This window comes from Atta cephalotes (assembly GCF_000143395.1).
Source record: "Atta cephalotes unplaced genomic scaffold scaffold00001, whole genome shotgun sequence".
Lineage (NCBI taxonomy): Eukaryota > Metazoa > Arthropoda > Insecta > Hymenoptera > Formicidae > Atta > Atta cephalotes.
In genome coordinates this window covers 3,750,136-3,776,336 of record NW_012130065.1, presented here as the reverse complement: position 1 = coordinate 3,776,336, position 26,201 = coordinate 3,750,136, and the positions used below count along the sequence as shown (strand labels likewise).

Genomic DNA, 26,201 nt, shown 5'->3' with positions numbered 1-26,201 from the left:
TAAAAACAAATTAGAACCGGGTTAATAATGCGATAACTTGTACAAAACATCCTTAACAAAACGAATTGCACAGATTATTAAATTAAATTAAATTTATTAACATTTTTTAAATTTAAGTTATTAAATTAAAAATAAAACTTATTTTACAATGATTATTCACAGAGAAATAATGAAAATATTTTACGAATATATTCTATATATAGTAAATCATTTTTATTATATATTCTATCTTATTCTAATTTAAACACACACACACACACACACACACACACACAGAGTGATCGAAAACGATACTTTTTTTGAGATATTGAGAACCCCTTCGACAACGAACGATCGGTCTCCAAAAGCCGATCTACTGCCGAGACCACTCCTCTTGCTCATGGGCAACTTCGCGGTGGTGCTTCAGGATATCTACGGCGAAAACGCTGAAAGATTCGCTGCCGTAACAGTCGGACCGGGCGCATAAATCAGCTGCACAGACTCGTGTGAGAGAGGTGACGACGCCGGCAGGCCACCCCGTCAATAAAATGCAAAGACGGAAAAGTAAAGTTAAAGATAAGCTGCCTCTGGACCCACGCCGAGAGTACTTGGACGCCGAGTCCAGCGATGAAGCGGAAAGGCTCGGTAAGATTTACGAGAAAAATATTAAACGCACCCACTTCTCCGTTTCAACTTTCTCGATTTTCCGCTCCTTTCCCAACTTCGTTTCTTCGCTCCGCCTGTCCTATTTTCGACACTTTCGGCCCATCGTTTTCAACCTCTGTCTCGTACGACCTCGTCGCGCACTCCAATTCCGCCGTTAAATCCGAAGATACCGCAAAATCGATCACGGAACAAGCAACACATTCGTGAAAAGAATATTAAATACTTTCGTTTTTCACTATTCTCAATTCTGTCTGTTATTCACTTTTTTTTTATTTCATCCTCCATCTTTTTCAAATATCTCAATTTCCAATTTCCACAAATCGTGACACGTTTATTCCATTATCGCTCTGTGTGCGATATCTGCGATTGATACATGCGACTGATACATTTTTGAATACTTCATTACAGCGCGACGCTGATTAATTAAGCAGAATTGGCTTATTTAATTCATTTTCTAGTTTACACCAGTCATTACAGCAGACATAATTTCCTCGATACTTCTGCAAATATTAACAAGGCAGTAATAATAACGACCACGTTAGCCATAATGCAGCTAATTTGAAGCAAGTCGCTCGACAGGGACGTTCACCCAAATTTCGACACGGATTCGACAATGGCTGCGTCCAATTTGCAATTACAATGGCTGTTTTGTATGCTCCCACGAGTGTATTTGGTAACCATAAATTCCGCGATAACTTTAAAGACGAAATAGATGTAACAGATGTACGATCATACATCGAGAGTACTTGATATTAATGAGCCAATTTTCATTTCAATTTCAACAATTTCAATAATTATGACATATCGTACATAAGCCGGCCACTTGCAACGATTAATCGGTCATTCGCAGGTTCCATGCTGTTGCAGGTTCCTAATTTGTCTCCTGGATTATGGTAATTTACCCTTCGACCTCGATCGTACCCGCCGCATGTTGGAAGATGAACCTAATTCGTCCTCTCATGAGTTCTCATAGTACTTGCACGATTCAAAAGTAGGTAAACTAGATAAACCGATAATCTATATGCAAGCTGCCTGCATCTATCAGCCTTGATGCAAACTAATATTATTACTCACAATTCTTCCTATTCAAACATGATAGGATCTACAAACTCTTAATCTGCAAACAATTAACGTCACGTTACGTATGATCGAGGACGGTGATTTCATCACTAGTTAGCTACGGTAAAATGCTTCGTCTGATCTCGCATTAATTCACAGAGTCAGATGATTTTAGTTATTCGTGCGACAAAGTGACCGTACATTTTGACAGTGCATTTAAAAAGATGAGAAATTGCAGCTTTTCATTATCCTTCACTCATATTTGATGATTCATTTATTAATATGAGTATTTTAATATGAGTTGCCTTAGAAATATCTAGTATTTATAACATTTGAGATTTATATAAATTGAATTTATATTTTCCTTGCATAGTAATTCTAAATATCCGTAAACAATTATCTTAATATTAAAATAATGAAAAAGTTATGAATAATCAAACAGAACACAAGTCATTGTGACGTTAAAATCAGAATGACTCCTAAATAATTACTAAAAGTTACTTTTCAATCAGTTACTATTCATTTTAACGTCATTTTGACGTTATAATGACTTGTTGTTTTTAAGTATATAGAAAGATTGATTTTGCGAGAGTATCTAAAAATTTATATAGATTATTATATTTATATAGATAATTATATATAGATTTGAAAATAATTTTGAATCATCACAAAATAATGACGTAAGAATCTCAAGCATGGTAAGCAATGCTATACAAAAAGCTATACAATTTTTGACATTCTAGTAACTAGTTTGAGTGTTTTACAAAATTATTACGGTTCTAACAAAATTTTCAGATCTAGCTAAATTGTTAAATACTTCAACAAAAAACATTCTTTCAATGTCCATTATTTTTCATTGTTAATATAAATTCTAAAATTTGGCATAAATCCATTCACAATTTGTCTCATTTCGCGCTAAATAATTCTAATAATTTTTTAAGAACAACGATTTTTGAGAGAAGTATATACGTGAGACCGATAAGTCGTTGCATGTCGCTAAAGAAGACATCGTCGTATCTGCATAATGTTCGCCATCATAGCGGGATAAATTGCTCCAACGTGGCCTACGGTAGCTCCTCGATCGCGACGCGACGTGTTTCCTCTTCCTTCGATTTACTAGCTACTCGCGATTTATAGTTCCTATTAGATTGCCAAGAGTAAAGGCATGGGTGGCAGAATGGGCGGCAGCGATGGCCCAGCGATGGAACCGAGACGTGGAGAAGGCCTGAGGAATGATAGGGACGAACGAGACCCTCTTGGAACGAATGTCTTCTATTTAATCTGGATGGCGAATTTAGGAGGGCACATCGCGCTGTTCCAATTGACGACTAACGAACGGCCAGCTTTTAGAATTTGTTTCCTCTTTCTAATGCCCTTTATATTAGTTACGAGTTCGCCTTTCCGACAATAAATGTCGTCGCAATGTACAGAGAGATAGGATCTCACAGTGCAACCGCGGCATTACTTGCGATCTACGATAGAGATTATCGAGCGGGAATATTGTTGCAGAAGATGAAGAAGAGGTGGTTCAGCTACGTCCAATATATGAAGAGGATGAATTAAATGAATTAGTAAGTTTAAATATTTTTCTTAGATTTACAATCTAAAATTATCTCAAACAAACTATGATATATAATTTTAAGATTGAATTACAGTTTATATATGGAAAGAACGATTTCGCCGCGAAGTATTAAAAAAATTTTAATAAATACAGATCTAAAAATGATTTCCTTAAGCTATATCAAAATAATTATGTAGATACGCTTAAGCTAATTGCTAAAATGCTTAAAAATTTGGAACATTGTTCATTATGTTGAATTTAAAAAAACTTTAATTATTTTGATGATCTAACAAAAATTATTTTTAAATCCGTAGATATTTTAGCAAAATTATTCTTTCCATATTCGTTCGAAAAAAGTTAAACTTTTATTGTATTTACTCTAACATTTATTCTATAAGGACATGTTCATTATACAGTAACCTTTAATTATATCAGTTATAAGCAAATAATTACATTTAAATACCAATTTCAATTACATTCTACATCGAGATAATATGCTTCTAGAAACAATATACGATGTTATTAAAAAATAAAAATTGATTTATTAGTTTGGATTAGAAGCAAGTATTCACAAAAATTCGATGCCTTTTCAGGTTCAATGTGTTAAGGATATGACGACTCTGAGTGGTCTGACAGACGACGATTGGACGTGGAAATGCGACATGGACATTCGCGAGTTCTTCCACGAACCGAGCATTCCGGTCCTCTGCATTTATCACGTGAACGGCCATTTGACCACAGAATTTTCATTTCCTACGGTGCCCGTGCACGAGCTAACCTACTTCGTGAGACAGCCCAACGAGATTTTCTATTCGGAGAACTTTCGCGAACGCATTCTCTTCGGATCGGTGAACGACAAGGTGGAGAGTCATATACTAGGCATCATCCAGAACATGTTCGCACCGATCTTTTTTGCAATTGAAACCTGGCCCGATAGTATCCTTCTGCCTTCTCTGTTATCACATTGCCGTCAAAGTACCCAATTAATTCGCGTAAGAAACGCGAAAAGTTTTATAAGATACTGGGCCAAACGATACGAATCCGTAGAATGAGTGAGCTTAACTATATATAACGATAGGCCAACAGAAAGAGTTGGCGAAGTTTCTTCATTTTTTCGCTTCTCTTTCTCTTTTTTTTCGTTTCATCTCAGTAAATAATGTACGTGTACAGATCGCGAGTTACGGAACTTTAATTGGGTCCAGACACGATATCCCGTCGGTCTTCTCGGCAACTCCCCGAGTGACCCACTTGAGGTTGGGCTTCGCCGTGTAATGTAAATTCTGTTTAACTTTCAAATCCCGCTGCGCGCGCGCGAAACGCTCGCGACCAGTTGATTTTGTAGTGGGTGGTGATTTAAAGTTTTTCGCGGATTTAAATGTACGTTTAAAAAACTTCACCAGCGAAAGGCGCCCAAGGGAGACATCGCACGTTTTATCTCTCGCTCGAATCCATGATTCAATCCGATATATATCTGTTCTGATATATGATCGATTTTTGCGAAGCAATTTCAATCCAATTGGGTTTTCGAACATTCTGCCGTAGTCAATTTTATTCTAGTCTTCTTGTTTTCCTCTGGATAACATGTATAATTAGTACGTTCTATTCTCTAAATTTATACTGCTTTATATATATATATATATATATATATATATATATATTATCGCTTTAATGCTTCTTTAACCTTTCATTTGTATAAAATGTGCAAGACATTCTCGGTTTTATAAATTCGTTCTGTTTTTTAATTGTAAAACAATTTAAAAAATTTTGAATTTATCTACTTGGAAAGAACCATTTTCTTAAAGTATCTAAAAATTTCGACAGATACAGATCTCAAAAAAATTTGTTGATCTGAATTTGTTGTTTAATATTAATAATTTATGTAGGACATTTAAACATGACGACAATGCTGTAAAAAGCTTTGACAACCTAATAATCAATTTGAGCGTCCTTTATAATCATTTTGCTAACAAAATTATTTTTAAATTTATATCTAATTATTAGTACAGTTTTAAATATTTTAAAACCGTTCTTTCTTTGTAAAGAATGTATAAAATTAAATGTATGTTATTAATATTTATTTAATTGTAAATTATTTTAAAAATAATGAAAATTGAGATATAATGTTGAACTGTCAGAAACATCTCTGCGAATAATTACATTAAAAAGCTAATTCTTACTAATTCTACAGTAATGTGGGGTTAAATACTGTAATCTTTTTAATTAGTTATTTAGATTTTTGTATCTGTTATTTTTAACAAAATTGATAGCAAATGTTTCTGATCAATCGGTGTAATAAATAATAAAAATGATTTAGTCGTAATTTAGGTGTCAATCGTGTAGACTGCTGGCGAATAATCCCGCATATGCGCTAAAGACGATCGATAAGTGGCTGTAGTTTCAATCGACAGTAGTGACAAAGGAGCCACGACGGGCCAGTCTCACAATGCCAAGGGCGATCATCGCGATCATCCATAGTTGCTTCGGCTTAAGGTCATAACAATCTAACGTGATGACATTACCAAGTGAATTTCCAACTTTAGCGCTGCAATCCCGTTACCGCAACGCACGACACAAAGTTCCGGTCTGGTCCCACGGGGGACGAGACGGGAAAGTGGGGACGCCTGGGAATTGCACGAAAGTTATTATTACCATAATTTTCGGCTAAATGCACTGCACAACTCACCGCCACTGGTAAATCCAGCGTCGATGTTTGCCCACGTACGCGAACGGGATTACTTTGCCGTCAAGTTAGAAACGATTGCATTGCATTCGTATGGGAACCACTTCATTATTTCTAATGGATCCTGAGCGGATTTTAACTGGATCGAAGCATTGCTTTGTTAATTGTGTTAGTACGCCCAACAACTTCGCTCACGCGTCGCGCTTTTTATTCTCCCAAATGTATACACAGCAATCGTGGATTCATTCTTGATTGAATTATGACTTAAATTCTTGTTCTTATAGTCATATTAATACAAGATATAATTAACACAATGCTTATAAAACGTATATGTCAAATTAGTGCTTTAACAAAGTTTACAAAGCATGTAGATTTTACACGGAAAGAACGATTTTGCTGAGATTTTGCTGAAATATCTAAAAACTTAGCTAAATACAGATCTGAAAATAATTTGGTTGAATCATTAAAATTTAATAACGTGGAAAACACACTCAAGTATGATGAGCAATGCTGCAAAAATTTTTGACAGCTACCTTTAGTGTTCTGTATAATTATTTTGATGGTTCAATAAGATAATTTTTAGATTTAGCTAAATTAAAAAAAATTGTTTTCAAAGATAAAAAATAGAGGATTGTTTCTTTACTTAAAATTTAATATACACATCAAAAAAGGTGAATTTTCGAGTTATTACGAGGCACGAATTAAATAAACATTATCCTTATCTTATTAAAATTGAATTTAATTTTAATTTAAAAATAATTAACAAATTATTAAAATTATTATACTCATATATAAAAAAAAAGGATTTTAAAAAGTTATTTTAAAAATCGTAACTTTTTAAGAACTGTGAAACAAAAATAACAGTAGTAACATTTGATATCATATATTAATAATATATTCTTTTTGTCTTATTGTATTATTTGATTAGTCAAAAATTTTCTATCATTTAAAAAAATATTTTTTCCTTTTTTTGGAGGAGAAATTCAATTCTTTAAGTTGTCACTTTTAAAGTATGGAACCGATATGATATTTTTTTTGCATTAATCATTAAGTTTGACATATGATTCACTTCAAGTGCAGAACGATCATGTTTTTCCAATTTTTGTCGCTAAGATTTACAGTTGCACGCTTCAGTTGTAAATTGATGTGACAATGACGATGTAGTGTAGTCAATCACTTTCGATATACAGCGGACAATTCAACTCAATAAATCTCCATCAGCGGACGTATCGCGAGGATACATGTTACAATTCTATGTGATAGACTCCGGGACAGCTTGAACGATATAAAAAATAGTAGTATTGGGAACAGCGATAACGAGGTCCGCTGTCGTATCATGTTCCTGGATTTTCTTTTCCTTAATCGCACCAAAACACATGTGTGAAAGCGGACTTCTGCACCCAACTGGACACCTTCTTGTGCAATTTAACGGACCTCACGTACAAAATGCTGGGCTTAACCATGATATATGTACCTCTGGAGAGTAGGGAGCTTACCGCGGAGGAGGGTAGTGCCGATAAGGAGTTGGTGAAGAGGTTAGAGGGTGTGGTGGCCTATTGGAACACCCAAATCAAAATAGCCCTCTCTGACCAGGAACAAGCAAGCCCGCATGAGTTACTGTGCCTCGAGGACGAATATGACTTCTGGACTTATCGATGTAAGTGCTTACTATTAGAAAAAGATGTAGTGGCTGAGAGAAGAGAGAGAATAGAATCGTTTCCCGATAATATATATCCGGAAATTTCTTAGGAGGAATAAAAATTTCCTTTAATGTGACGTTTTATAACAGAATCCCTCTTTGTAACCCATAGAGTTAGGAAGAAATTTAACATCATCTCTAGCATTTGATTACACAATATTCATAACTCGTATATGTATAAATGTTAACTTTTCTATTGTTAACTTTTTACATTCTATTGTTTTATATGAATTTTATTCAGATAAGCAAATTGAAAACTTAAATTTACACTCAGAAAGAAAGACATAAAGGTAATATATGTATATATAATGGTAACAATTATGCAAGTTTCATTTGTAAAATTAATGTATTTAGTTAAATAAACTATTATTTTTAATAAAACTAAAATAATTTATTTAAATATTTATTACATTAATTTGACATATGAAACATATATATACAATTGATATCTTTATAGTTGCCATGTTTTTCTGTAAGTAGAAATTTTAGAAAGATTGTGCACAGTTGTTGCTATATTAATTTGTTTTAAATATTTTTTTCTAGATGATAATCTTAGCGGTTTGAATTATCAGCTACGTAGAGAAACGGTGAACCTTATTATCAATATATTGTTGGCTGTACAGTCCTCTTATATACGTCAGTTCCTTATATTGAAGGACGAGATCGAGCATGGTACAATCGAAGCGAAATCGAACATTAAGTTCTTGAGTATTCTGAAGGACACTCTCGCCGAGTTGAAGACTTGTACAACTCCTGCGAGCGTGGCTCAATATCTGCCAAAAATGATGCATCTCTTCAGAACGATTTGGCTGAATTCCCCTTTCTACAATACCCGCGAGAGGATAAGCAATCTCTTCACTGCGCTCAGCAACCAGATTGTCGTCATGTGCAAAGGATTTATCAATTTGGCAGATGTATTTGCGGGGAAAACCAGAAAAAGTATGAAGATTTTTTATGAATGTATCAAACTGTGTGAGGATTATATAACACTCTATTATGAGGTAAAACTCTTTCTTTGAAAATATCTTATAATAATATGTTTTATATATAAAAATATAATATATATATTCTACATGTAAAAATAAGAATATCAAACAAAATATAAGTCTTGAAAAATATTCTTGCAAAACATAAAACATTCTGTGAAATATATAATAATATTATTATAATATTATTATTATATTATTATTATATATATTAATAATAATATTAATAATAATATTATGTATTCTAGCTTATTGTAATATTATATAAAATTGTAAAGTAAGATAATTACTCGCGACGCGGCGTACAGCAAGTCACATACCTTTTTAACATTTAATTATTACATACGCTTTAATTATTACACCCTACCAAAGTTTAATTTAAGTTAAAACTTCTCTTTTAATTTTTGCATAAAAAATATTTTTAACTAAGCCGAATTTTGCTATAACTTTAATTAATTTAATAAGTCTTTCTCTATAATATTCTCTATAATTATAACGATGAAGAAGTATTCTCAAATTTTGTATTTATTTTAATAATTAATAAGGAAAAGTACATCTTTGTAAAGTACGTGTAAGCTCAAAGGCCATTTTGTGACCTTATATATGATGTGCGTATAAAACGTAGTCCTTTATACTGTCTGCAAATTCATCTTCCAGTCGGTGAGTTAAACTCCCATTAAATTATGTGTGCACGGCTACTTTAGCTACTTAGAATCCTTGTTGGACAACTGAGGATGAATTTCTCCGTTAATACGGAAGTTACAAAGTGATTTTAGTGGTAATTTTGATTAGATATGATAATTCAAAGCGCGAAGCGAGGCAATTTTCTGAATTTAGAGTCAAACAAATAATTGCTTGCGGTAATGCTTGATAGAATTAATTTAACGAGAGAGATGGAATGCTTATATGCTCGAAGAACGCTTCTTACAAGTACAAAGTGGCGAAAAAGAGCTTTCGCTTTAAGTTGAGATTGCAATATAACACCGACTTACGCTTTTCCCGTGGGTAGATAAGCCAGAATAGAGATGGGAATTGGGAAACGATGTGACGCGACGGCTCTCTCGACTACTTGTTCTCGAGTTGCGCTAGGGGTTAGCACGCCATGTGCCCGAAGGGATAGGTGACACGACTTCTTAGACTTTTGTGCAGAAATCCGTGCAATCGCGTTACATAGCGGATTTCACGGATCGCTAACGCGCGTATTCAGTCCTTCCGGTCTTTCGCATTTTTGTTTTTTCTGTAATACTTCGTGTAAGCGGATAGTAATAATAAAATGTCTTCATGAACGTTTTTTCGATTTTTGTCGAAAGAGTCGAAAAAACCAAAGCGGATTCGTACAAGATTTTCGCTGTTCATACATTGGCACAACAAATTATCCGTTTTTTGCTCAGTTTCTACTTTATATTTTTATTAGAGCAGAATCCAAATACTTAGCAGAATATATTTTATTTCAGTGTCAACACTTAAAATCAAAATTTTAATTTGTCACTGATCGATCGATAGTATATTAATATTTAATAAAATAAACTCTTCTGTTCTAGATCGCGAACGCTCACATCAATCTCACGCACCACTCCTGGGACTTAGACACGAATAGCATATTTCATTACATCAACGTTTTCATCGGCAGGTGTCAAGATATAATCGAGATTTGTCAAGCAATGATTGATTTTGCAAGGTATTTTACAAATACTGCACAGCATATAACCAACGATAAAACTGCACACACTATCTCATCTTTTTACTTTAATTTTTATTTTCCATTTATAAACAATGTTTTTTAATTTGTTGCTATGTATACAGAATAATCCACTTTATCCTTTTTTTTATGGTTGAATAAATATAAAGTAATAATTTTACTTTTTTTTTATGGAGGATTATTGTTCTATATTCTATAGAATATACCATTAAGTGTTACATAGTTATGTTTAATTTTAAATTTTTTTATACTTTGAATAGAATAATAGATAAGAATAACACTGATCGACAAAATTTCATTTTTCTTATGTTGATAAAGTAAGATCTGATAAAATAAGAATCTTATAATATTTTATTCCATGCTTTCAAATCTGTTTACCAAATTTATGAAGACAAAGTTTTTGAGTAACATGCATTTAAAAATTTTATAAATTTTAATTCTTTTTGATGATTCATTTCTCGTCAAAATTCAATTTTTTTATGTTAAATTGATCTAATAGAGTGTCTCTAGTAATGTTTCTTCTGCTGATTTACAATCTGTTTGCTACATTTAAAAAATTAAAAAAAAAATTAAAGATTTTTCGATTTATCCCTTCCATTATATATATAAATAAGTGATTTATAATTAATAGCTACCGAATTTAATATTTTCTGTTCATTATAAGAGTTTTCAAAGAAAAATAAATTATTTTAATTAAAAAAAAGACCTTATATACTGAGCTGCTATTAGCAAAAAGTTTAAGCTTTTAGCTTTTAAAAAGAAATATGATGGTTGGATGGTGGAAGAAATTAAAATTCATAAGATACTCTAATCTTATTTTCAGAATCAGCATCAGAAAATACATAAAAATTAAACAAAATTACTCATTAACAAAATTATTGTCGATCAGTATAATTAGATATTAAATTATTTCAGAATTAGAATTTGCTCATGCCAACATTAATATTTTCGTAATAGTAGTTGCAAGTTACAATATGACTTTTCAACACAGATTGGATGAGACTACTCAAATTTTAAGTCCTAAATTCAGTGGTACAAATGGCGAAGAGCATGAAAGAGTATGCCAAAAGATCGAAAGACTCTTTTATGAGTCTCTGAGTAAAATCGAAGCAATTTCATACAAGATTTTCGCCGTTCACGAATCTACGTGGCATGATGATATGATCATATTTCGTACTGAAATGAAGGACTTAGAGATAATGATCGAAAACTTGATAGCCACAGTTTTCATGAATGTTAATAATATTCAAGAAGGAATAGAGAATTTACGAAGCTTCTATAATTACTTGAATCGCAAGAATTTAAAATTCCTACTTGATAGCAAAAATAGCAGTGTAAGAAGGATTCAATAATTCGTAAATAAAAATTTTATGTTTAAGGCATTGATTTTTAAAGTTTGTATTTTCACATATACGGTATTATCCTATAAGATATTATGTGTTAATTTATTATGTTATGTAATATAAATATATTATATATGTTAATATAATTAGTAAATAATTTTTTTTAATCTCGAGAAGCATGAAGAAAATTTGCAAAAGTATTTTACGTATATACATTTTATCTTATTGTAACAGCTTTTTATAATTCTATATAAGAAAAAGAATTTAAAATTTACAAAAAAATTTAGATATGTAAAACTTATTTTTTTATTAGTTTGTATTTTGCCTAAATTTTAAATAAATCTTTTTTAAGAGATTTTTAAATTACTGAAGTCACATTTTAAATTGTTGAAGCAATCAGTAACATTAAAAACTAATAATTTCCAAGGTATGGCAGCTTTTAGCCGAAGATATTGAACGGACAAAACAGGAGATTCTGAATGAGAAAAAAGAATATTCGTCGATCACTCCGTACTACGCTGGTAGAGCGTTGAATCTTCGTTTGAAAGGTGACCGTCTATTATCGACACGAAAAATGCTGGAGAAGGCCGAGTGGATGCCCTATTGCGCCATGAGCGAAGAGATCTATCATCAAGAAGATATCATGATCAGATCCATCGAGGACTCCATGAAGGAACTGCACATAAAATGGTTGTACTATGTCGGCGATAACCCGCGCGCGCAACTCGATCGCTGTCTGATGCGGCAAAGTGACAGCAAACCCGGCCTGCTAGAGTGTAACATCGATCCTAATATTCTGAATCTCTGCCATGAGTGTTTCTATTGGATCAGCTTCAAATTCAACATACCCGTGCACATACAACAGATATATGACATGTGGGATACGTTACGCTTTATCTACGAAAGTGTCCTCGCCGTCACGTTGGCATACAACAAGATTATTGAAGGTTTGTTTTCAATAATCAATTACCATGTGAAAGTACAAATACCAATGTACAAATTATCATTTTGTAGAAGAAGACATTATTTTTTCACTTCCAAGAAGAAGTTATTGCTCTTAATCAGAAAACTTTATTTAGTTAAGAGCAATGATATGTTAATAAATACAATAAAATTTTAATTATTTTTAATATGATAGCAATTTTATCATAAAATTCACTGATGTAAAGATAAAAAAAATAGTATTTCTCAGTTATACAAATTTGCATAATTTTTGCTATTTAGAATAGGATAGCAGTTTTGTATAGTTTCTGAGATCCTCAAATAAGTGAAAATATTCTATCACGTTAAGAAAAATTTTTGAAGAAAATAAAATTTTAACGCCTGAAAAATGCATTCTTGGTCATTTTTGAAAGTTCATAACTGATGAATTCGATGTCAAGATATTTCAAAAAGAGTTCATATTAATACTTGAATATTTTTTAATGTAAAAATATCGAATCTTATACAGATATCGAATCTCTGGCATTTTATTTTTAGAAGTAGATGTAATCGCACACACGATGTCAAATATATCACTTGCTCTATGCAATTCCTATGTATAAAATTTTTATGCAGTTATATAAAATTTCATATTTAGTAAAAAGTTTTACAATAAATGCGACTTATACAATTTTTTTCTAATAGAAAATACTACGAAATCATTTTTTTTGGGAAAATCGTTGTTTCAAAAATTGTTCAAACAAATAAAAAAAACATTTTTATAATAAAAAAGCATCTTTAGTCCCATGTATTAATTTCACTATTGAAATTTTTACTATTTACAACAATATTTCGCATTGGACTAAATACTAAACTATAAATAAAAATAAAAACTATAGGACAATCATTTTACTTTCACTCTCCCGCTCCTTCTCGACCCTCTCTCCTCTTCTTCCCCCCTCTTTATCGTCCTTTCTCCCCTTTTTTCTCATCCCTCTTCCTCCCTTCTTTTTCTGTGAGACCCTATAAAAACAAAGAAATTCGATGCTGGCAGAAGAAGATTTGATATTTTTATGTTAAAGTATAATGTTCAATTATTAATTTGAGACCTTTTCGAAATTTCTTTTAGATTGGTTTTCATCAGCCACGAATTTTCTCCAAAACAAAAAAAATGCGTGTTTCAATCTTATTTTTGCCAAAAGTGTAACGTGATAAAAACAGTTTCATTTATTAATTCAACGCATTAAAAACATGAAAAACTTCCATGTTTTTAATGCGTTGAGTTAATTCTTCTTCTTCTTTTTCAAATAGCACAAAAAAAATTAAATTTTGTAGATTTGTGTTGTTTTTAAACTTCTTTAACAAATATATGTCATGTTTAATTATGAAACTATTAAATAAATACATTAATATCAAACATGTAATTAAAAAAATTATTTTTGTTATCTCTATTAAAAAAAATTTTTTTTAATGTATGCGTAAATTATTAAAAAATAATTTTTACAAATTATTTTATATAACATTGCATTCTATAACTTATTAGATATACATGTACAATGAATATAGAACAGCTAAATTTATTTTTTCTACGCTATAATGAAAAAGTTCCCCGACTAAAATGTGAGTGCTTATGCAAATATCATGATGACACGATTCAAACAAGGTATATGCCCGTAATGCGCGCGATGAAAGCGACATTCTTCGTACTTGCAGTCACACGCAATGGTAGCAAAATATTCTTGCAATGTAGCGAAACTTCTATTTTTCAGCATTGTCGCTGACAGAACGTGCGCTGTTTCGCGAATTAATTCGGCAGCTCGACCGGAAGATCAATCCCGGCTTAACCAAGCTGACGTGGAACACGGAATACGTAGATTCGTACATCGAGGATTGTTTCAACGAAACAGTCAATGTACGTTTAAAGTCTCTTACCTCGTCTATGTACGAAGATTATATAGATTCATGTAATATATATACGGTAACCACGCGATAAAATTTAATTTTGAATTCTCTAAGAGAAGCTCGCTCACTTGCATTTGAACATTTAATTACGAAGCTTGTGTCCCGCGAAAATATAACGAAATAATTATTATATAGATACATGGAGTATAGCTACTGCAGATAAGACGTTAAGACATTGATCCGATCCGAGATTAATTATCTCATTTTTGGTAGATATTTATATAAATGATTACCAAAATAAATATTTTTACATGCCAATTAAAATCATTATTATTAATACATATTGTACATTATTTTTCGATTTATTGACATTTAAGAACATTATGATAAATATGAATTTACTTACAATTTTTTGAAAAAAAGTAAATAGAAGTCAAATAAATATTAAACAGAATAAGCACGTTAAGTAGTTTATTACGAGAGTATTTAAAAAAAATAAAAATTTTAATTAATATAATGCTTTCTATTACGAATTTTCGATGTAATTGCATATTTAGAACTTTATAGTTAAGAAATATAAAGAATAATTATCAAAAAGAAAATGTTCGAAAAAAGAAACTATTGGGTTGTCTGGAAAGTTCGTGCCGATTTTGAAGGAAAATTAAAACGCAGATTTAAATTTTAGTATACATTTATTAAATTTAAATCTTTTGCGGCACGAAATTCCAAACAACCCAATATATGTGCTATAATTTCAGAATTGACGAAAGCTAAACGCAATTTATTTCTCACTGATATAATTGTATAGTATGTAAATTGAATCGTAAAAAAATTAAATTAATTTATCTTTTTAGTTCCAAAACTTCATCGATATCTACAAGAACTCGAATTCGGAAATTATAAGAATCTGCGAGAATATCTGCGATGCTCCAATGATTAAGATAAGGATTAATTACACGTACACATTGTCTGAATTGGAGGAGGAACTTTTGAACGTAAGGTAGGATTTCCATTTTGCAATGCTGTCGCAAATTCAACGCGTGACTGAAACTTAACGTTTGGCGAGCGCGCATCGGTTGAACTTTCTCACTTTCCAGAGACGAGACGTTCCAAGTTATGACTCAAAGACTCGATATGGTATTTCTGAATGTCATAGAGATTTATGAGGGCTTCAAGAATGTAATACAAGAGGTACAGCTTTCTTGGCATAACTATACGAAGTATGATCAAATATGTCATCTCTTTATAACTCTAGAGAGAGAAATACAAACACAATTTTCATTTTAGTAATATTGTATAGTATAAAGCAGCATAATGTGCTCGTCCCAGTCCGCCAATTAATTTTTTGTGGCCAGCCACATCTCGCAGCAGAAAATATAAAAACATTATGCGACCCACAAGATTTTAATATATCTAAAAATGATTTTTAATTTAAGAGAGGTTCGCATCATTGATATAAAGTATTAACACATTTCCACATAGATCATTGATAATCCACATAAGACTTTTCATTTTATCGAAATTAGATTGTTTGAGCTATAAATAGGAACTATAATTATATAATAATTTCTGATATATGTAAATACATAATGCTATATTATATAATAGTGTAATACTGTGACACAATATTGATACATTCTTCTCAGATCTTTTTTTATAATAATAATTTTTATAGCTTTTGTGTATCATGGTAATCATTGTAAAATACATTTTACTTAACATAATTAATAAACACAAATATACCGTAATATTATCGGCATAGTAGACAAATCATCTAAAATTAGCGCGATAAAGAATATGTATTGAGTTGTCCGAAAAGTTCGTGTCGATTTTGAAGAGAAATTGAAAGAAGATTTAAATTTTAGTATACATTTATTAAATTATATAGGTTATTATTAATTTAAATTAAATTATATTAAATTATATAAATTAATTTATAATTAGTCGGCACAAACTTTCCGGACAACCCAATATTAATGACTACTACTTATTTGATTATTCCACGTCGTACTTACACTTATTATCTATGCTATCTACTATTTATTTACTACCTTTACTTATCTTTATACTTGCTGTTTATGCTATCTATTTTTACTTAATTATTTACTATCTATTTTTGCATCCTATATCTGATATTATATCCTGAATAAATTTCTTACTAAATCAACTTAAAAAATTTATGGCAGATTGCATATTTTTAAAAATATTTTAAATATTTTTTTTCAAACTCCTGAGCAAGTGCTGCAAGGCACGTTTGCTAGTTTGCGGCAAATTTTTGACGAGTTGTGTCAGAGTTTTTTTCCTAAAAACTACGCAAATGTAAAAATGGCCGAATAACTTCGACAAAAAAATATCCGCGCAGGAAACAGAGTACATTGCGCACTCTCAGGTTACACAAAGCAATTCTTGTGTAACTAAAGTTGGAGAAGTAAAGAGCGTACTTATGGCAGATTCGTGTTACGATATGTCGCTCCATAACGATTGCTACCGTGTGCACGTAGTTTCTCGGTTAATTTAAAAAGTCTCGAAGAGTTACAACTTCTCTAAACGAGTATTTTTTTTTAAATAGAATGTTAGTATGTTATCTATTATTTTTTAAATAATTATCTATTATTTTTTATCAAAATTATTAATAAACTAATTAAGTTAATGTTTGTAATGCAGTTTATTTTTGTAATGTTATTTTTGAGCTATTAAAAAATATTTTTACAAATAATTTGTGCATTGTATATCGCTGATTAATCTATTACTTCTGTTTTTAATATTATTAGATATTAAGTTATTTGAAATAAAAAAATTATTCAATAAAAGATAATCGATTATTAAATATTATGCTTTTTCAATAATATAATAATATTATATAAATTAAAAATTATTAATTCTGTATAAAAAAAAAATTATTATAAAACTTAAAGTTTTAATGTTTAAAAAAATGTCTTCATAAATTAAATAGTCTTTCAATTTCAACACGTTTGAGATGAGCGCATCAAATTTTTCTTTAATATGTCGGCGTGTTCATATACACGTACAATCATTCTAGTTTATTTTATATGAAAATTAAATTCTTTGTATAAAAAAGTACTAATTTCTGTATAACTGTTCGATAGATTGCTATATTTAATTTCATTATTGTTTCTTTCTTCTCAGAATTGCGTAGAATGGAAAGATTATTTAATGAAAATCGATACGGTAATTGAGGAAGCCATCAGATTGTGTTTGAAGAATTCTTTGACCATCATGTTCGAAGCTCTTCATGGTATTGACACGACAGGACCCTCACCTCTTCTATTAGTGCAAGCGGATATTATCGATAACAAAGTTCGTTCATAACTATGCATAACATGTATAACATACCATGCAACAGTATTACATTGTTTCATCATGAAATTCTCGCGTATGTAGAGAGATAATAATAATTTAACATTTTTCAATCTGACGATATAACAAAAATACTTTAGCTAATTATTTTGTAATTACTTATTGAGAAAAAAAAGACACAGGAAATACGAGCAGAAGCTCTAAGTAGTTTATGGATTTATCTAGATAAGCTTTATGCCAAACCTCTTGGAGATAGCTACAATGATAGGAAGCATTTTGAATATTTTACTGGAGCCTTTGAAAGATGTCTCGCGGCTAGTTAAGAAGTTTAAAATGCTTCCAGATAAGAGTTTACCTTTTTCGAAGTTATATAAAGTGGACGAAGAATTGATTGAACTCCAACAAAGACTCAATGATGGTGCTTCCCATGTCTTCCTTCATAGTTCTATTTTTAATTGCATTTATATTGATTATCAAGTAATATAGTTATTAATAATCTTTTAATTTTTTATTAATAATCTTTTAAAATTGCTTTCATCATTTTATCATTTATATTTAGAAATTGATCTCAATTTAGAATTCTTACTTTAATTTAATTTTCTAAGATTCAATGAGGAAATACTTTGTTACGTACACTATTAATATGTAATTTTAATTCGATATTAACTTATCAATTTTGATTTAATGTTACTTTTAATTTTATGCTATATTGATCTATCAATTTGCAGAAGTAAGTTACTGCTTTGTTCAAGTACAAAGTTATATCAAGATCTGGGAACCTTTCAAAGAAGTATGGGAAGTAAATAAAGACTTATACATACAAAGGTAATGTAACAAGTATTACCATAAAAAAATATATTTAAAATAATCTTTCGCTTATATAACAATACAGAAAGCTTATCCAGAAACTGTTATTTGTATTTAACGTGTTACTTAATTAATGTAAACAACTGCTACAGTTTGCAGCTATAATATTTATTTAAAAATAATTTAATTTTTTATAAATTTTTTAAAAATATAATAACAAGAAACAAAGAGAATATTAGCAATTCATTTTTATATGTTACATAATTTTAATTTGCATAAATATACAATTTAAGTTTTTATATAAAACTATTTTGCTTATTATTTATTTTGTAAATTAGATATGAAAAGTTGAAACCAACAGCGGCATCCTTCGACGCGGACATAAGTAAATACCTCGAGGTGATAAATAACATCCAACTACAGGAAACAATGGCGACAGTGCATTTTCTAGATATAAATTTTGATGGATTGAAAGCCACTATCATCGAACATTGTTCAATCTGGCAACAGAAACTCACCGCGCTTTTATTACGCATGACCGATGCAATGGTCGACCACGTTTATCATTACATCGCTGAAAATTCCACAAAGTTAGTTGCCCGCATGGGTTGTTATTCAAAGCGAAAAGATTGCATTTAGGATTAAAAAAATTCAATCTGGAAAAAGGATTGCGGGAAAAAATCATTTTATATCTCAGAGATTTTTACTCGTATATATCTTTAGGCTTTAAATAATAGGGTTTTTTGTAATGTGATAAAAGAAATTTAAAGCATGTTAAATCACATAAGTTTTTTTTCCAGATAATTATTTGAAAGCTGCATAAATTATTAATGAAATTCATATTTAGATACTCATCTGAAACTAAAAAAAGAAAAACACGCATAAATTTGTTCCTCTTTTCAATTTTTAAAAGAATTAACTGTAATCCGTACATTATTTCTATGCTCATTACTATGCTAAAAATTCTTTCCTAGAGTGTCTGCGTGATCGTGTATTCCATTTTATTGCATAATTGAATCCTTCAGTTATATTCGTTTTCAGTCCTCGATCGATACTATTAATGTAAATTTCCTCAAGCTGAGCGGAACATTGGAGAGGCGTTGCTCGCGAGGCGTTACTCCCATAAATCCTGTCGCGGGGCCTTTTTGAATTTCGAACTGAATCGTACGTGAATTCATTCGTTTGCAGAATAACGAAGGAACCGACGGATCTCATCAGCATGCAATCCGCGCTGCAATTGTTCGAGAGGCTCACCGCCGAGATTCCGAAAGAGGAGGAAGAGTTCCCCAAGATCCAGGAGCAATGCCAAACTTTGGGTAAACCTCTAAATGTTTCTCTGTGCTAAATAAGGAAGTCGATGCTCTATAAAATCGGTTAAGATCCATGTATTATGGCTCAAGAATGTGCAACACAATTTGCAAGTTTTGTAAACGTATTAGCTGCGTTACTAGAGACATGGGTTATAATTTCAAATTTCAAGTTTAATTACAAATGAATTCTGAAGGAACATTAATTGTCTTATCTATTTACATTCATTTAATTATAAATAATTACGCATTCTTATAGTACATCAGAAGGTATAATTTATTATTTTTCAGTAAAATACGAAGTGCCTTTGACTTTCGAGTTCAAGAGAAAATTAAAAGACATCGACCGCTCCTGGACAGCTTACTTGGAGTTACTTGCCACGTGCGAAGTTACTTTGCTTGAAAAAAAGGTACGATATTCTCCTGGTATAAAAGAAAACTTCTTGAAACTTCGTAATAAAAAATTGAGTTGTGTCGACGTCGGTGTCAACGCTACCTAAAAGGGAAAATGAGATGTCAATTAATACTTTCCCAATTTTTTAACGTTACTTCACCGCGCATTAGAAATTCTTATATAATTAAAAAAATTAGTTTTACATAATAAGAACATTCGGATATTTACAAATTAATTAATAAAAAAACGTAAAAAGCAGAATGCAAATTCTTACTGATTTACTTATAATTTTTAATGATATAAAATTCAACGTTTAACTTGGAAATAAATCCTAGATTTTTATATTCCAACGGCGAAAAAAAATCAATTGTTGTAAAATATTATTTCGTATGGGTACCTATTATTTAAAATATTTTTTTTCTTTTTTAATAACTATTTTTTATGAATTTTCAAATATGCAGTTCTATCGAAAACTTGCAATAAAAAGATATTATGTTAATTAAATTTTTTATTTTTTTTAAATAATACTGTTTTGTTAAATAATACTGTACTAATAATAAGCTACTTATAAATGTTTTTATATTTTTATATTTAGTTTAATTTATATTTAGTTTTTGTTTGGTTTCTATTTTTTGTAGAAAATTATAATTAAATCCATATCTATAATATTCTGAAATATTTAAAAAATCAAAAAACAATCAAACAAAAAAAGTAATATACAATATGTTATAAATAAATAATTTTAATTGGTATGTAAAAACACTTCAAATGATCGTTTGCGTAAAAGAAATCAGGTGATTGTACATTCCGGGGAATCCCAGATTAGTACATTGTAAAATATGTTAACACATAAAGAAAGACCTTATATATGATCTTTAAATATTAAACTCAAATTTTGTACATATATTTTGTAAATATTTATATAATAAGTAGTCTTTTTAACTATTAATTATTTAACTATTAATTGTCTTAATTATTGTCTACAACCGTAGGAAGAATTTAAACAAATATTACTGACTGATTCGACGATGTTTGAAGAAGATGTATCCTCCTTAATACGCAAATTTAACGATACGGGGCCTTTCACATCCGACTGGAATTCAAAAGGTAAATTGGTTTACATATTCTTATCCAATGTGTAAATTCACGTTTGTCGTGAGATAAAGTCGAGTAGCTGCATAAATCAACTGCCATATCTTTTCGAGCGTTCCCCTCGAGACAGTGTATATCTTGCGTTAGAACAATATCTTGCAATCTATAATGGATTTGCATGACAATGAATGGCGTAAAATATTATTCACCATTTTAAAGAACTATATTAAAAAGAGGTTGATTTTTGTCCATAAAAATGTAAGTAAAAAAAATAGCGTTTTTTTAATAGATTTTGATTTCCTGAATACGATAATGTTAATAAAAAGTTCCGAGATCGATAGGGAACTTGAAAATTGAGCATGAATATGATATATTTGAACAAATTTAAATATTCTTACTTATTTTTTAAGGTTTTCCCTGCTACAAACTTTTTAATAATTTTCATATTTTATCATTCAAGAAGTCAAAATCTATGAAAAACACTATTTCTTTTATTTACATCTTTTTGGATAAATATTTGTCCTTTTTTGAAAGATATTAAAAAAGGTCCGATTTTTATCTAAAAGAAAGGAATATAAGTAAAAGAAATAATATTTTTTTATAGATTTTGACTTCCTGAATGATAAAATAATTAAAAAGTTTTGGGGAACACCAAAAGCAAGTAAGAACATTAAAATTTATTCAAATATAATCATGTTCATGTTCAATTTTCAAGGTGTTTCCTATCAATCTCGAACTTTTTATTAACATTATCATATTTAAGAAATCAAAATCTATAAAAAACAGTATTTTTTACATCTTTGGGTAAAAAACGACTTCTTTTTAACATCTTTCTTTGATATTAGATAAAAATATTTATTATTTTATAATATTTTATTTAGAAATTTAACAAGAAAAAAGTATATAAGAAGAAAAGGGGAATAAAAAAAATTATTTAGGATATCAGAGAAAAACTTTTGATAAGAATATTTTACAACTTATTTGTTGTAATAAGTTAAACGCTTGAACAAGTAACGCAGTAATAGCGATAATTTGAAATACAATCGTGAAAATTTCAAAAAAATAGAACAGAAGTTTCAACGAGTTTTATCTTTTACCTTTCCTATTGTAGATTGCAAACGTGCTATTTATTCATAGCATGCTTTTTGCACCACGTCCAACTGTTTGAAATGCGTTTGTCGATTCCGTTCGGTTTTTTTCACGTGAACTTTGCCTTTATAAATACACGAGCCATTATGATAATTTCGTGTATGCTTGGCTACAAGCGTTAAGTGAATTAATGCAGCAACTTGATCAAGAAAAAAATTAATTAATTTTAACCCGGTATATTGTTCATCGAGAATGTTGTTTTATTTTATTTATAGTATAGTTATCTTACGGTATTATTATGTTGCTGTTACAGACGCTTTAAATTGGATAACTGTCTTCTGGAAAGAAATATATTCCTTGAGAGACAGGGAAAGTCTGTTACAATCACAGCTGACAATTTTTGGCATAAATTACCCGGATTCACAAGAACTAGAGCAACTCGATAAAGTAAATGTCGTTCGTATATATCATCTTTGTGCACTTCCACGTGCTTATTCGACTTTTCGATGCTTTTCTACTTGCGAAGGATGTAGCAGTGATCGAATTGGTGTGGCAATTGACGGACGAATGGAACGACACTTGGAAACGTTACAAAACCGGAAATTTCTGGACGATAGAATTGGAAGAGATGGACACAACCGCTAATATCCTTCTATGGAAACTCACGACACTCTGTAGGGAGCTCAAAGAAAAGAATTGGGAGATCGTCGAGAATACCAGGTGCGACCCAGTTGTAATCCAATTTCGAACGCGCGGTAAATATGTGCCGCCCTCGTGCATTTTTCACGAGGCGCAAAGTAGTGTTTGCGAGCCATCCTTTAGCAGGATGTCAATTTATCGGTTCGCGAAAACTAGAAACCGGTCGGCCGCGTATAAACTGCACTCGTACGATGGATAGCCATTTTTCAAAATGACAGCAAGATGAGAGGGCTCGTGCACAGAACCGTAATCGACAATAATTGTTGATGATTGGTTGGAACATCAAATATCAAACGTTGTAGTGAGTGGACCTTTTTGCTGGATATTTTTTTTTTGTAGCATATGCGAAAAATCCAAAAAAAGTTTATTGATTTGGAAGGTACGAATGTATCACCAATTAAACAACACTAGTAAAAACAATTACGCATTTTTGTTCTCCTGTTTGTTTTTTTTCTTCATAAGCAGCATATTTAGACCAAGTACCTCGCAAGAAATAATGCAAAGGACAAAATATGCTTAATCCCACGTGTTACACAGCAGCGCTTATTAACCTTTGCACCGCTAAAGCGCATGGTTCACGTAAACTACTAAGCGTACTTGTTTCACTCCTTTCGACGATACTTTTTGAAACTAACAAAGTGCACATTCTGTAAATGGCTATATAATTTCCAGCAGCTAAAATTTAATATATTTTACTAAAATATAAAAATAAAAAAAAATATAAAATACATTTTTTGCTTAGAAGAAAAAACATTCTTCATATAGAGAAACATTTATAAACTGTCACTATAAGTTCAAAATAAAAAAAGATCAATTTACTTTTAATTAATATTTAATTAATATTATTACAGTTCTTAATAAAAGCTTTAAACAGTGCAACAGCTTTATAGTTAACAAATGATATTAACAGATATTATATCAATTAGATCAAATTATGATGATTGTTTTTTATATATTTTTATTTTTATAAATATCTTTTAAAATATACACATATCGTTCTCTTACTTTAAGATGACATAACTAACAAAAATAAGTGTTTTAGAAAAAAGAGAAAACTATATTTTTCAACTTGTTAATTTTACTTGTTAACTGAAAAAATTATAAATGAAACTGAATTACTATAAGAGATAATATTATCTTGTAATTAAATCGTGTTTAAATTATATTGAATTTATATTCTTAGAATCTTTTAAAATAATATATATTAATAAAAATAGAGGTATAATGATTCTTTTTATATAATTCATTATACTAAAGAGCGTATATTTAGGTCAAGGGTCGATAAATTTCAACATACATTACCACTAATAACGATATTGAAGAATCCGGCGATGAAACCGAGACATTGGAAACGGGTTAAAGATACAATCTCTCAAGATTTCGATGAAATGTCGGAGGACTTTACCTTAAGTGCGATTATTAGAATGCAAATGCATAATTTTGCGGAGCAGATTAGCGAAATTTCTAACATGGCTACAATGGAGCTCGCCATTGAAGTCGTAAGTCGTCGTTAATGATAAGAGTCGTTATGATGTATTAATTAATCGTAAAACAGTATTTTGCAAAATGATCGTACAAATTTAATATAAATATTTCAGGGACTTCAACATATTAAGGAAACTTGGGAAGCGATGCCGATTACAATGATCCCATACAAAGACAGAGGAATATATAAATTGAAAGCTATAGACGACTTAATTCAGACTTTGGAAGATCATCAGGTGCAACTTTCGTCCATAAAGTCAACGAGGTGCATTACACTTGCTAAACGAATTTTCGCGTTTACATTTCTAATGTGATACTAAATTAAGTTAGCTATATTGAATTTTCTCAGGTTCGTAGAATCATTTGCTCAGGAAGTCGAGTACTGGGAGCAGACTCTGTCGACGATCGGCGAAGTTTTGGAAATGTTGTTGGTAGTACAGAAAGGATATATGTATCTTGACAATGTATTCACTACCGAGGATATCAAGAAACAACTTCCAAAGGAGACGGACGATTTTGACAAAGTGACAAGCGAGTTGGCTGAGCTTACGTCAAGGATGGCTTCCCACGGTTTGGCGTTGCCAGCCACTCATATACCACGTATGTATCAAAGAAACGTTTCGAGAAAGAACTGTTCATTATAACATGACATTACCCTAATTAAAATTTTTAAAGAAACGGATTATGTATTTTATCGCGTGCACGAATAAAAATTTAAAGAGTTTACGCAGCGCAGTTTAATTCTTTGAAGAGAAAAATTTAAACGAAAGTGTCCAATTTAATTTATATTTCCAAAATTTTTGACATTATACATTTAAACTTTTAAAATTTGTAAGAATTTTAAGCAATCATTATTTAGCGGTATTTCTAATATCTAGAATAGAATATTCAATTTATGTTATTGAAGTCTTTACATCATATTTCCTAATTGACCTAATTAATGTATTGTAAAAAAAAATTATCACCAAATCGCTTATCGCTTAAATTATCGCAGAATTCTATCCCTCATTGTCATTTATTTATGTTTTATATATTTCAAGTATTTATGTATTTCCTATCATATCTTTACCGTCAACTTTAAAAATTTAACGAATTATGCATGGTTAATTTAACATATATTTAAGAAATTAAAAAAAATGCAATCGGTATATAAGAAGATAAAAATTCTTGCAGCATTATAAATGTTCTCCATTCTCTATATAGTTCAACACTATATTTTTACAAAAAAGTGTTTGTAAATACAAAGTGTGTGAAATATAATTAATTAATCACACAAGAAAGGTTATTAAATCAGGCATTTTATATTTACCATGCACGATCATACTGAGCGTTGAACTATGTAGAATTAAAATTAAGTTAATACTGAGTCTGAGTATTAATGTAAATAGATACGTACAAAGAGTCTGTCCATTTTTGGTGCTAAAAATAGAGAAAGAGAGAGAGAGAGAGAGAGAGAGAGAGAGAGAAGAAAAGAAAAGTAAAATAAACGAGACGACGTACGGTACGTACGTACGT

The 26,201-nt window shown here is 30.5% G+C and overlaps 2 protein-coding genes across 2 annotated transcripts in view; both read left to right on the top strand.

Moving 5' to 3' along the window:
* The first annotated feature begins 2,869 nt into the window (after window positions 1–2,869).
* LOC105618016 (dynein heavy chain 2, axonemal-like) lies at window positions 2,870–4,317 on the top strand. Its single transcript, XM_012199558.1, has 3 exons — window positions 2,870–3,095; window positions 3,214–3,275; window positions 3,859–4,317. The coding sequence occupies exons 1-3, from the start codon at window positions 2,870–2,872 to the stop codon at window positions 4,315–4,317; spliced, it is 747 nt and encodes a 248-aa protein (XP_012054948.1).
* A 3,074-nt stretch (window positions 4,318–7,391) lies between these two features.
* The window catches only part of LOC105618006 (dynein heavy chain 2, axonemal), a 53,271-nt gene continuing 34,461 nt past the window's right edge, over window positions 7,392–26,201 (top strand). The window contains exons 1-20 of the mRNA XM_012199547.1: window positions 7,392–7,602; window positions 8,188–8,645; window positions 10,172–10,308; window positions 11,321–11,663; window positions 12,100–12,619; window positions 14,363–14,505; window positions 15,350–15,495; window positions 15,593–15,686; window positions 17,643–17,813; window positions 18,039–18,231; window positions 18,542–18,638; window positions 18,959–19,210; window positions 19,809–19,936; window positions 20,219–20,337; window positions 21,314–21,428; window positions 22,816–22,949; window positions 23,029–23,222; window positions 24,472–24,700; window positions 24,800–24,951; window positions 25,036–25,286. Coding sequence (XP_012054937.1) covers window positions 7,392–7,602; window positions 8,188–8,645; window positions 10,172–10,308; window positions 11,321–11,663; window positions 12,100–12,619; window positions 14,363–14,505; window positions 15,350–15,495; window positions 15,593–15,686; window positions 17,643–17,813; window positions 18,039–18,231; window positions 18,542–18,638; window positions 18,959–19,210; window positions 19,809–19,936; window positions 20,219–20,337; window positions 21,314–21,428; window positions 22,816–22,949; window positions 23,029–23,222; window positions 24,472–24,700; window positions 24,800–24,951; window positions 25,036–25,286 — 4,087 coding nt within the window. The remainder of the gene's footprint in view (window positions 7,603–8,187; window positions 8,646–10,171; window positions 10,309–11,320; window positions 11,664–12,099; window positions 12,620–14,362; window positions 14,506–15,349; window positions 15,496–15,592; window positions 15,687–17,642; window positions 17,814–18,038; window positions 18,232–18,541; window positions 18,639–18,958; window positions 19,211–19,808; window positions 19,937–20,218; window positions 20,338–21,313; window positions 21,429–22,815; window positions 22,950–23,028; window positions 23,223–24,471; window positions 24,701–24,799; window positions 24,952–25,035; window positions 25,287–26,201) is intronic.

Bases quoted from the DNA above. Each gene is read 5' to 3' on its own strand.
- LOC105618016 (XM_012199558.1), top strand. From the start codon at position 2,870: ATGGGTGGCAGAATGGGCGGCAGCGATGGCCCAGCGATGGAACCGAGA. The intron at 3,096-3,213 runs GTTCGCCTTTCC...ATATTGTTGCAG, and splicing joins GCCCTTTATATTAGTTACGA to AAGATGAAGAAGAGGTGGTT. The intron at 3,276-3,858 runs GTAAGTTTAAAT...ATGCCTTTTCAG, and splicing joins AGGATGAATTAAATGAATTA to GTTCAATGTGTTAAGGATAT.